Here is a 12,937-nt window from a genome sequence, read left to right on the forward strand (position 1 = left end):
ACACACACACTGTTGAGTCGTTTCTCAGCAGGATGATGCTGCAGATCGATACTAAGACTTGCTCAAATGCAATGGTAGTTAAAGTTTATTCACACACACACACACACACACACACACACACACACACACACAGAATGGACAGAACAACTGCATTTTCTTTTCTCTTTGTTCATTTCTCTTTCCTCTCTTTTGTCTCTCTCGCTTCTCTATCGTACTTTTTTCCGTCACAACAGCATCGTAAACACCAGGGGCTGTATGGCACGTGTGTGTGTGTGTGTGTGTGTGTGTCAGCAGATTATATTGGGCCTCAATTAGTTTTTTTTTAATAGGTAACATTTTACAGATGTACATGGAAACCTGCACAAAAAAAAAGAAAAAAAAAAGAAGAAGATTTTTATCCATTAAGCCCTGACTCCATACAGACATCATTTTAATCCTGCAGATACACTAATGGCATGCAGATAAGTGAGAGAAGTGTGTGAGCAAAGCCAATTATGTAACACACACTCACAGAAACACACACACACACACACACACACACACACAGAGTAATTGAATGAAAGTACAACACTGATTTTAAGCCTCACTCTCTTTTCTTACAGTCTTTATTACAACTGTTGTTATAGTATACTACTACTACTACTACTACTACTAATAATAATAATAATAATAATAAATAAGTAATGTTCACGGTTGAATCAATTGTCCAGTTTTAATAAACTTCAGTTAAGTGATGAGAGTCGTGTGTTTATTCGAGCTACTATAAATTCTGGAGTTAATCACTGTGCGAGAAACAAATCCAGGCCTGAGTCCAAAATCTCCACTAACGGCTGCCCACTTAGACTGACTAATCACCGTCCTGCTGAGAGCGTTGAGGGGTGTGTGTGTGTGTGTGTGTGTGTGTGTGTGTGTGTGTGTGTGTGAGAGAGCAGTCCATAAAGCAAAGTGCCTTTCATGATCATCGACTGATTGCAAATCTTCCATTGAGGAGAAATTCCAAATAGTTTTCAACCTTTAGAACGTAACTTATTATTATTATTATTATTATTATTATTACTACTACTACTACTATTATTATTATTATTATTATTATTACTACTACTACTACTATTATTATTATTACTATTATTATTATTATTATTATTATTACTACTACTACTACTATTATTATTATTACTATTATTATTATTATTATTATTATTATTACTACTACTGTTATTATTATTATTATTATTATTATTACTATTATTACTACTACTACTACTACTACTATTATTATTACTATTGTTATTAATACTATTGTTATTATTATTACTATTGCTATTACTATTATTATTATTATTACTACTACTACTACTATTATTATTATTATTATTATTATTACTACTACTACTACTATTATTATTATTACTATTATTATTATTATTATTATTATTATTACTACTACTGTTATTATTATTATTATTATTATTATTACTATTATTACTACTACTACTACTACTACTATTATTATTACTATTGTTATTAATACTATTGTTATTATTATTACTATTGCTATTACTATTATTATTATTATTACTACTACTACTACTATTATTATTATTATTACTATTATTATTATTATTGTTATTAATACTATTGTTATTATTATTACTATTGCTATTATTATTATTATTATTATTATTATTATTATTAGAAATGGTATGTGTGTGTGTGTGTGTGTGTGTGTGTGTGTGTGTTATTAATATTATTATTATTATTATTATTAGGGGGCCAAGCACCAGCACCGGAGTTGAGTAGGCACCCTATTGTTATTAATGTACCTTTTCTGCTTCTTCTTCTTCTGGGTAGGGTGTCTACGGTAGCCCATAAAAGCGTCTGGTAAAAAGTTGTGAAATTTGGCACACTGATTGGGGAGGATGTAAGGAACATTCTGAGCAAATCTGTGTCAAGTGCTACCAAAGCTCTAGCGCCACCATCAGGTCAAATTTGGGCCTAATTTGAAAGTACGTTTATGGTCATAACTTTTGAACCGTGTTAAAGCCAGCCATCCCTGGGTCGAGACAGGTTCGTCCCTGGGTCGAGACAGGTTCGTCCCTGGGTCGAGACAGGTACGTCCGTGGGTCGAGACAGGTACGTCCCTGGGTCGAGACAGGTACATCCGTGGGTCGAGACAGGTTCGTCCCTGGGTCGAGACAGGTTCGTCCCTGTGTCGAGACAGGTACGTCCCTGGGTCGAGACAGGTACATCCCTGGGTCGAGACAGGTTCGTCCCTGGGTCGAGACAGGTTCGTCCCTGTGTCGAGACAGGTTCGTCCCTGGGTCGAGACAGGTTCGTCCCTGGGTCGAGACAGGTACATCCCTGGGTCGAGACAGGTACGTCCGTGGGTCGAGACAGGTACGTCCCTGGGTCGAGACAGGTACATCCGTGGGTCGAGACAGGTTCGTCCCTGGGTCGAGACAGGTTCGTCCCTGTGTCGAGACAGGTACGTCCCTGGGTCGAGACAGGTACGTCCCTGGGTCGAGACAGGTTCGTCCCTGGGTCGAGACAGGTTCGTCCCTGTGTCGAGACAGGTTCGTCCCTGGGTCGAGACAGGTTCGTCCCTGGGTCGAGACAGGTACGTCCGTGGGTCGAGACAGGTACGTCCCTGTGTCGAGACAGGTACGTCCCTGGGTCGAGACAGGTACGTCCGTGGGTCGAGACAGGTACGTCCGTGGGTCGAGACAGGTTTGTCCCTGTGTCGAGACAGGTACGTCCCTGGGTCGAGACAGGTACGTCCCTGTGTCGAGACAGGTACGTCCCTGTGTCGAGACAGGTACGTCCCTGGGTCGAGACAGGTACGTCCGTGGGTCGAGACAGGTTTGTCCCTGTGTCGAGACAGGTACGTCCCTGGGTCGAGACAGGTACGTCCGTGGGTCGAGACAAGGTTCGTCCCTGGGTCGAGACAGGTACGTCCGTGGGTCGAGACAAGGTTCGTCCCTGGGTCGAGGTTCAACACACTCTAAGGTCAATTTCCACCTCATTAGATTTTTAGGCATCTTGGGCTTTGTCAAAAACTGTTTTCTCACTGCTCCTCCTATAAATTTTGCGTCAGGCGTGAGAACGGCTGTCCCGACTGTACTGTATGACAGGGGAACTTGGCTACCAGAATTTGCACTGTGAGGAGCGTGCTCATTTTATTACTTGTTTTAAGGTCACAAGGCCTGTCAGAGAAGTGGACTGCCAGGTCAGGAGAATGGATAATGGTGATGCACGTCAAATATACCACCTCAAGCTCCTGAAACCATCGAGAGAGGTGGTTCCTGTGGCTCTGGCAACAGTAGTTCCCAAGAGGGAAGAGCTGGGGAAGCCCAATTCACCCCAGTTCCCTGTGGAGATCACACATGTGGTTGCACGGACCTCGTCGAGACTATTCCTGGTGTGGTTGTACGCAGCCATCCGTGCTGTTTATCTGAACACAAAACAAACTGAACTCAAAGCTAGGCTCGACATGGATGTACTGGATGAGTCCCGCAGCGACTGGAGCAGTGGCATGGTCCTGGTGCCCAAGGACAATGGGACAATCTGTTTTTGCGTGGACTTTTTAGCTGGAAAAGTCAATATAGTGTCTAAATCTGACGTGCACACACACACACACACACACTGGAGTAAAAATCATGACCCCTCACGTGTCTGACTGCATCCTGTCTTCACTGGAAGGAACGAATACGTCCTCTGAGCTGGGATCAGAAGGCCAGAGACGACGTGGTGCTGCTGGTAAATGTAGCATAGAGCAGTGACGTGAACACGCTTCGTACTGTCTAACTGTCTAAATGTCACACACACAGACACACACAAAGACAGACAGGTCCTTATTTAACGAGCACTATGGTGACAGCATCCTATTTTAACCTTGAGAGCTGAGAGCTAAATTACCCCCCCCCTCCCCCTCCCCCTCCCCGTCTGTTGCTTTCGCTCTCTCGTTCATCTTTATTCTTTTCATCCTTTCCCTCGTTCTCTCATTCACACTCTTTCGTTCTCTGTCGCCTTACCCCTCCTACTCTTCATTCTGTCTTTTCACTTCATCACTCCCTCTTCCGCTTTCGCACTTTACGAAAGATCATCCTTTCTCTTTCCATTTCCTTCTCTTTCTCTCTCCCTCTCTCTGATTCTCCATCGCTCAGCTTTATGTCACCAGGGACAGACAGACAGACAGATAGGTAGACGCCGTGAAGGAGATTTTACTCTCTGAACATGCTCTGTCATTACAGAGCTCATAATTACTCAGACAGAGAGAGAGAGAGAGAGAGAGAGAGAATAAATTAAGAAGAAAAGAAGGAGAGAGAATAAAGGAAAGAGAATTACAAAGAGAGGAGATGAAATAGAATAAGGACAAGATAGGTAGGACAAGAAGGAGAGAAAAAAGAGAAAGAGAAGCAGAAAGGGAGGAGACGCGGAAGACAGAAAGAGCGAGAGGAAAAGGGGTAAAAAGAAAGATGAAAGAGAAAGAGAAAGAGCGAGAGAAAGAAAGAATTACACAAGAGAAAGAGAGTTAGAAGGTCTGAGAAAAAAAAAGAGAAACAAAAAAGAGAGGGGATGTAGATAACACAGAGAGAGAGAGAGAGAGAGAGAGAGAGAGAGAGAGAGAGATGTAAACAAAGAAAAAATAAAACAAGAAGAAGAAAGAAGAAGAGAAAGAGAGGAGATGTAGACAAGATTAGAAACAGAGAGAAAAAGAGAGAAAGAGATAAAGACACGAGAGAGAGATAGAAATAGAAAGGGACAGAAATAGAGAGATAGAGAGGAGGAATAAGAGCGAGCCAGACGGGTGAGAGAGTCTTTCAGACTGCACCGCTGTGTCCTTGACATTCTACCAGTCATCCGTTTTACACACACACACACACACACACACACACACACACACACACACACACACACAATGAGAGAGAGAGTGGAAAAGGACAATGTGGCCATCTGACTCGCTCTACATCACACAGCCTAATGCTCCCTGTCGCTCAGTAAGAATCATTCCTGTGTCTAAAAGCAGCTCTGTGTGAGCAAATGATGGATCAGAGTGTGTGTGTGTGTGTGTGTGTGTGTGTGTGTGTGTTAGCCGAGGTTAATTATAGCATCTCATTTAGCCTCGTTGTCTGCGGAGTCAAGCGGAGAAGTGCGGCTCATTAACCATCGTCATGGAAATGTGAATATGAAAGTTGTGGGTGCTGAGCCTCAGGGCTCGCTGCTGAGACCTCACAGAGTCACACCATGGAGTGGAGATGGTTAAGACCTCGCCCTGTGAGCTGCAAAAACCCAACTAATTATTTTAAGATCTATTTTCTAGAGAACTGTAAAGTTCCCCACGCCGAATGCAGTTACACAGACGCGTGAATATATCCACCGATCAGCCATAGCATTAACATGTTGATTAACAAAGCAGGAAGTTTGGCAGGAAGTGAACAGTCAGTTCTCGAAGTTGACGTGTTGGAAGCAGGAAAAATGGGCAAGCGTAAAGATCTGAGCGACTTTGATTTGGGTCAGATTGTGACGGCTAGACGACCGGGTCAGAGCTTCTCCAAAATGGCAGGTCTTGTGTAGGGTGTTCAGGATACGTAGTGGTTAGTACCTAACAAAGGTGGTGCAAGGAAGGACGACCGGTGAACCGGCGACAAGGTCATGGACGACAAGGCTCACTGATGCGCCTGGTCCGATCCCTCAGAAGAGCTACTGTAGCACAAATTGCTGAAAAAGTTGATGCTGGTTCTAAGTGAAAGGAGCCAGAACACACAGTGCATCACAGCTTGCTGCATATGGAGCTGTGTAGCTGCAGAGCGGTCAGAGTGCACATGCTGACCCCTGTACACTACCCAAAGCTCCTACACTGGCAACGTGAGCATTAGAACTGGACCATGGAGCGATGGACGAAGGTGGCCTGGTCTGATGAATCAGGATTTCTTTCACATCATGTGGAGGCCAGGTGTGTGTGTGTCGCTTACCTGGGGAAGAGACGGTACCAGGATGCACTATGGGAAGAGGCGAGCTGGCAGAGGAAGTGTGATGCTCTGGGCAGTGTTCAATGGCATTCATGTGGCTGTTACTTTGACATGTAAAACCTACCTAAACACTGTTACAGATCAAGTACACCCCTTCATGGTAACGGTATTCCCTAATGGCAGTGGCTTCTTTCAGCAGAACAATGCTCGCTGTTACACTACAAAAACGGTTCAGGAACGGTTTGAGGAACATGACAAAAGTGTTCAAGTTGTTGACTCGGCCTCCAAATTCCCCCGATCTCAATCCGATCGAGCGTCTGTGGGATGCATTGGACAAACAAGTCCAATCCATGGAGGCCCCACCTCGCAACTTACAGGACTCTGCTGCTAACGTCTTGGTGCCAGTTACCACAGCACACCTTCAGAGGTCTTGTAGAGTCCATGCCTCGACGCCCCAGAGCTGTTTTGGTGGCACAAGGGGAGGGGGACCTACACAATATTAGACAGGGGGTTTTAAATGCTATGGCTGATCAGTGTGTGTATCTAACGGTAACAAGGGGTTACTAGGGGTAACACAATCCTACAGTACTGCTAACTACTGGGGTTATCTCATACAGTGTAGCAAGTAATAATCTGGAAAGACCTTTGCAATATCACAGTCTAAAACTGGATTTAAAGGGAAGCAAATTAGTAAATGAATCACATGTAAATGAATCATACGTAAATGAATCGCATGAAAATGTATCACTTGAATATGAATCACATGAAAATGAATCTCATGAAAATGAATCACATTAAATGCTCTGGCTGATCAGTGTGTGTATCTAACGGTAACAAGGGGTTACTAGGGGTAACACAATCCTACAGTACTGCTAGCTAAAATGCTAATTAATTATACTAGAAGGGAAAAAGTCAAATATTTATATCATGGTAATCGAGAATAAAATAAGCAACTGATGTGGAAAATATCTGATCTCATTGAGGTCTTTCAAAATGAAAATACACTTGGAGCAAGAAGAGAAATGGATCATCTGCTTTAAAACTGGTGGGAAATGTTCACAGTAACATCACGGCTGATGTGTTGCATCACACTGCAACTAACCAGACAAACCGATATGTTAGAGTTTAGTGTGAATGCGGACTGTTAGTCAGAGTCTCTTTCCAAAAATTTAATTAAATACCCAAAACCACAAGAACACAATGCAGGCATGTGTGTGTGTGTGTGTGTATGTGTGTGTGTGTGTGTGTGTGTGTGTGTGTGTGTGTGTGTAATGATATTAGCTGAAGATGAAGAGCAGATGAAAAGCAGAGTCGGCATCACAAGGCAGAGAGAGAACAGCAAACATGCCATGGAGCCGATCGATTTCAATAAAGCACTCTAAGTTTTGAACACACCCAAACGCCGCTGACCTGATTCTCCTCGTGCGTCACCCTCATCTGCTCCTTCAGGACAGAGGTGCGCGCCGCCTCCTCCTTCCTCATTCCGCGCTCCTTCTTCAGCTCAGGGCTCCAGAAGCTCTTGATGCTGTTTGCCGAGGAGCCCAGCTTGCTTTCCTTGAGCTCCAGCTCTCGGCGCAGGATCTCGTTCTCGCGCTGCATGTCCCGGAGCTGTGCCTGAAGCGCCCCCTGCTGGTGATGCTGCAGGGCCAGCGAGCCCAGCGAGCCCAGTTCGCCGTAAGAGAGGAGGTCGGCGTGCGGTCCCAGGCCCACAGATGCGATATTAGGACTGCTACCCATGGCTGTCACGCGTCCACCGTAGACTGCCCGGCTGGCGCCGCGTCCCAGCGTCATGGTGCCTCTCGGATAGGTGGCGGTGGAGCCAACGACCTCGTGCTCACTCAGATACATGGGGCCTGACGTAGCATAAGCGGCGTTTAGAGACTGGATGTTCTCCATGGACAGAGTCTTGGCACTCGAGCTGGTCCCGGTCACCCTGCGGTGTCCCAGACGGGGCGATCGGGGCAGGCGAGGAGAACGAGCTGGGCTGCCCTCAATATGGCTGACGCCTCGTGCCGCACCGCTGTACATCTTCTGGAATTGTGGGGAAGATCAGGGGCCGTGGCCAGATGAGAGTCTCCGCCCCTTTGCGACTGGTACGGCGTCTTATTGCATCCTGAGGAAACAGAAAAACAGGCCGGAGTTATTTAGGGAAAGACAGACTTCTGACTTGTTGGTACTTTTACAGGAAGAGGGAATTTACCTGCCACTGCAAGACCATGTTTACTAACCGCTTATTTTCTCAAATTCTGGAATAACTTTCACACATGCTGCTGCGGAAGGTCCACTGACTTTATCTTGCTCAGAAAAGCCTAGAAAGCTAGTTAATGACTAACGACTAGCTAACGGCCTGATGTAACGACGACTCAGACTCTCAGTCAGAGAGGCACATGGCCCTGAGGTGTGACAAATCACGACAGTGGAGAGGAAATCGTGTGGATAAAATGAACAAATGCACGTTACCTAACACACACACACACACACACACACACACACACACACACACACACTCAGTGTCTTGGATGTGGTCACATTTCATGTGGAGAAAGAATGAGTCACAAGCACCAGGCTTTGTCACCTTTGGCAAGGAGATTTACACACACACACACACACACACACGCACATAAACACACACACACATAAACACACACACACACACACATATACATATATACACATATATACACATATACAAACATATAAACACATACACACACACAAAGAAGACTCTGAGGTCTCCGTGTTACACTTTGCAATAAAACACTTGTGTGTGTGTGTGTGTGTGTGTGTGTGTGTGTGTGTGCGTAGGTGAGTGTTTAGTGTGTTAAAACCACAAGCTGCCGGTGATGATAACAGCGGTGATGACGCCGCTGCTATGGAGAGGATTGCCATGGCAACTGTGGAAAGAAAAGTACAAGTTATTTCACCCCTATGTCCTGTGACCAAAGGCCTGTGTGTGTGTGTGTGTGTGTGTGTGTGTGTTTTGAGGAGAGAGAAGTATATGTTTACGTTGCAGTGCTGCAGATGGTCAGGTCATCTGGGCTACATGGACATCCAAAAGACAGCGAGGACACATCCTGGACCCCCTCACTTCTGTGACTGTATGTGTGTGTGTGTGTGTGTGTGTGTGAGAGACACAGAGAGTCCGGAACTCTCTCTCTCTCTCTACTGCTGTGAGCTGAATCTAACGCACAGTGAATATGAATATGAACGCTAGCTTGGCTGCGAGTTCCATTCCCAGGACTGATGGAGACCCTGAAGCGGTGACGTTAAGGGTTAACTCATTTCCCCGAACCCCGGCGTAGGCGATCAGGCACGGCTCTGTCTGGTGTTCCAGGCTTTGTTTTGTCTTTTTCAGGGAGCTGTGAGGCTAGTCCTCTGCTACACGGCTCTGTGATTAGCTTTTTATTCTGCTTCATTTCTGAAAGGTGTTTTTACACTCGGCCCAAGGGCCTGAGTCCAGACCGGAGATCGATTGTAGGCTCGTTCAGAGGAGCGCGTGTAAGCTTCATCACCGCAACACAAAGGCAAGCCCGATGGAGTAACCACAATCCCGAGCAATTTTATAACACGGCTCATTTCTAACTGAGATTCACTTACATGGAAACGTGAAAGCAAAATTCTCGAAGCCGATGTAATATTATATAATGAACTTACCATAAAAGGAAGTAATGTGACATATACCACAACCACTTTATTCAGTATCTGGACCAGAGATCAGTCCCACTGGATCGGTCCCACTGGATCGGTCCCACTGGACCTTACACAGGTTCATTAATCCTTGAAATAGTGTACTGACATTTTCTGGAAAATAACGCCAAGTTACTTTAGATAAAAGCTCCTGCTCAATCAATAAACGTAAATCTCAGTCTCTCCAAGTCTGAATAAATGTGAAAAACGATTTTGCTTAACACTGACTGACAGACACAGAGGACACGCCTCCCTTGTAGGGACTGACAGACACAGAGGACACACCTCCTTTATTGGGACTGACAGACACAGAGGACACGCCTCCCTTGTTGGGACTGACAGACACAGAGGACACACCTCCTTTATTGGGACTGACAGACACAGAGGACACGCCTCCCTTATTGGGACTGACAGACACAGAGGGCACACCTCCCTTATTGGGACTGACAGACACAGAGGACACACCTCCCTTATTGGGACTGACAGACACAGAGGGCACACCTCCCTTATTGGGACTGACAGACACAGAGGGCACACGTCCTTTATTGGGACTGACAGACACAGAGGACACGCCTCCTTTATTAGGACTGACACATGACACATTGGGACTGACTCCCTTATTGGGACTGACAGACATAGAGGACACGCCTCCCTTATTGGGACTGACAGACACAGAGGACACACCTCCCTTATTGGGACTGACAGACACAGAGGACACGCCTCCTTTATTAGGACTGACACATGACACATTGGGACTGACTCCCTTATTGAGACTGACAGACACAGAGTACATGCCTCCTTTATTGGGACCGACAGACACAGAGGACACGCCTCCCTTATTGGGACTGACACAGACAACACACCTCCCTTACTGGGACTGACACAGAGGACACACCTCCATCATTGGGACTGACAGACACCGAGGACACGCCTCCCTTATTGGGACTGACACAGAGGACACGCCTCCATCCTTGGGACTGACACAGAGGACACACCTCCATTATTGGGACTGACACAGAGGACACGCCTCCATCCTTGGGACTGACAGACACAGAGATTAATACTTACATAATCAGTTGCCTCACTTCCAGGTTCAATCTGAAAAATCAGGACTCTCAAAACAGCTGAAAAAAATTCCCGTAATCACGTAAAAATCAGGTGAAGTTGAAACGCGAGCTATCAGCTCCACAAAGCACGGTACTGAATATATCTAGCTGATCAGCATTATACTGACAGGCTGAACGTTAATAGCTAGCTTGATAGTAACATAACTATTGCAGTATATAATATATATAATTATTATATACGTTAACCCTTTCTCGCAGTACACTGGTATTCCATTCTGCCTGCGGAACGGAAATCAAGTCATCGGACATTTTCAATCAGTGTAAACAAATGCATTATTATATCGCCACAAGTCTGTTATAAGATGAGTCCGGACTCTGTTGGGTTTCTGTGTGTAGAGTATCTGACTCTGGGTTTAGCTGCAGATGAGCACAGCGATGGGAAAGGGGAGGGGTGTGTGCCCCCTGCTGGCCAAACAATTCACACCTCTCCACAATAACACTGTATATAACTGCCACAATAAAATTATAACATTTAAACCTGAAAAAAAATAAAATACTTATTAAAAACTGCAGATTCTTAAAGCCAGGAGTGTCTATTTTCATATGAGCCATTAATCACTACTGTGGAGACATCACAAAACAGGCGGAAATTCCATATTTGGGCATTTTTTGCAGGAAATAAGCTAAAGTTAAACCGAGAGGCATCACTGCAGGATCTAAACGCCACTAAGAGAACGTAAACAGCTTAAATATCTACCTCAACACTGTAACCTCGGTGACGTCCTGCTGTGAAATTTACATTTCAATCATTTCCTTCCGCCCAATCAAATCCTTGCTGTTCACGCAGGCTCGATTTCCCCCTCAGCACAATACTGCTTTTTAATACTGCTCCATAATGTCCCAATAAAGTCATTCAAATCCAGCAGTTCAGAACGATTTCAGTTCAGCGCCGTTTTAAATCCTCCGTCTCCGTTCTGGAGCTCACCTGCGGATCCCCACACGTAAATCCGTCTTTTATTATCGAGCAAACGTTCATCTCCGTCCTAAACAGCTCCGTCACCGCCCCACGGAGACCCTGCTCTTTATCGTCACCCCTCTCTCTCTGTCTATCTCTCTATCTGTCTCTCATCAGCTCTCGTCTCACTCTGCGACGCTCTGAAGTCGGGGGCGGACGTCCCCAGCTGCGCTCGCCAAAGCAAAGAGAAAGGTAAATTACCCACAATTCATGTGGCCCTGAGACAGGAATAGATGGAGATATCATTTAGGTCAGGTTTACTCCTGAAAGACATCCCCTTTATATTTGGGACATTATGCTCCGTGCCATGAAGAAGAGAAGCTTATAGCTACCAGATTAGTGTCGTGGAAACCGTACGGCTAACGACTTATTCACTTTGCACCACAGACTTTACAGTATTATCATGATTCACGTCTCTTTCGGCTTCAAATAACTATGCTGACTAACACAATACACCGTCAAACTGATTATCAGCAGGTTTTAGGGGCTCGGTCTCAGGTTTCCGAGCGCCGGTACAGGATCGTTGCTATGGCTATGTCTTGATCATTACATTCTTCTCATGTCAGCCTTAATTAAAACATTTCACACCGTCTACCCTACAAATATATCTTTACAGCAAAGGCTAAAACCAAACACGAACACAGGCCTAACTAAAACTGTTAGCTATGATCGTAGTCATGGTAACGTAGTACCGGTAGTACATGAAAGAAGAGCATTGAATTTAAAACCGCGGTTTAGTTTTTTTAAAGGATGGACATTATGGGATTGTAGGCGTCAGGAAAAAAGAAATATATTTGCATGACTATTCATTTCTACAGGTTGACCACTCATGGGTGAGAGTTAAAGCAGACACTGGTTCAGGACATGGTTGTCTATAACCTGGCTTATTAGTTCAGTTAAACGCTAATAAACAACAGCAAGGATCGCACCAAACCACACGTCAGTTAACATCCTCACGTCACATTTCCAGCTTCGTTACGCGACGCTGTTAGTGACAAAATAATAAACAAATCAGTGCAGTCAATAAAATCTAAAATAATACATAGTGTATCTTTATTACACGGTTTAAACCATTTATCCTGGAACCGAGAGTGCACAGCGCACAAGCTCGTGTCCATCAGCAGACATCATTTCACAACGTAGGCTGTGTGTGTGTGTGTGTGTGTGTGTGTGTGTGTGTTTGACACCAGCCTAGAGAT

At 45.0% G+C, this 12,937-nt stretch overlaps 1 protein-coding gene across 1 annotated transcript in view; it reads right to left on the reverse strand.

The window, feature by feature from the left end:
- Nucleotides 1-8,020, reverse strand: part of erc2 (ELKS/RAB6-interacting/CAST family member 2) — a 32,691-nt gene extending 24,671 nt beyond the window's left edge. Inside the window, exon 1 of the mRNA XM_053653533.1 lies at nt 7,380-8,020. Within this exon, the coding sequence (XP_053509508.1) occupies nt 7,380-7,997 (618 nt within the window). The 5' untranslated portion in view covers nt 7,998-8,020. The remainder of the gene's footprint in view (nt 1-7,379) is intronic.
- Between the last annotated feature and the right edge of the window lie 4,917 nt (nt 8,021-12,937).

The sequence above is a fragment of the Ictalurus furcatus genome, chromosome 21 (genome assembly GCF_023375685.1).
Source record: "Ictalurus furcatus strain D&B chromosome 21, Billie_1.0, whole genome shotgun sequence".
Lineage (NCBI taxonomy): Eukaryota > Metazoa > Chordata > Actinopteri > Siluriformes > Ictaluridae > Ictalurus > Ictalurus furcatus.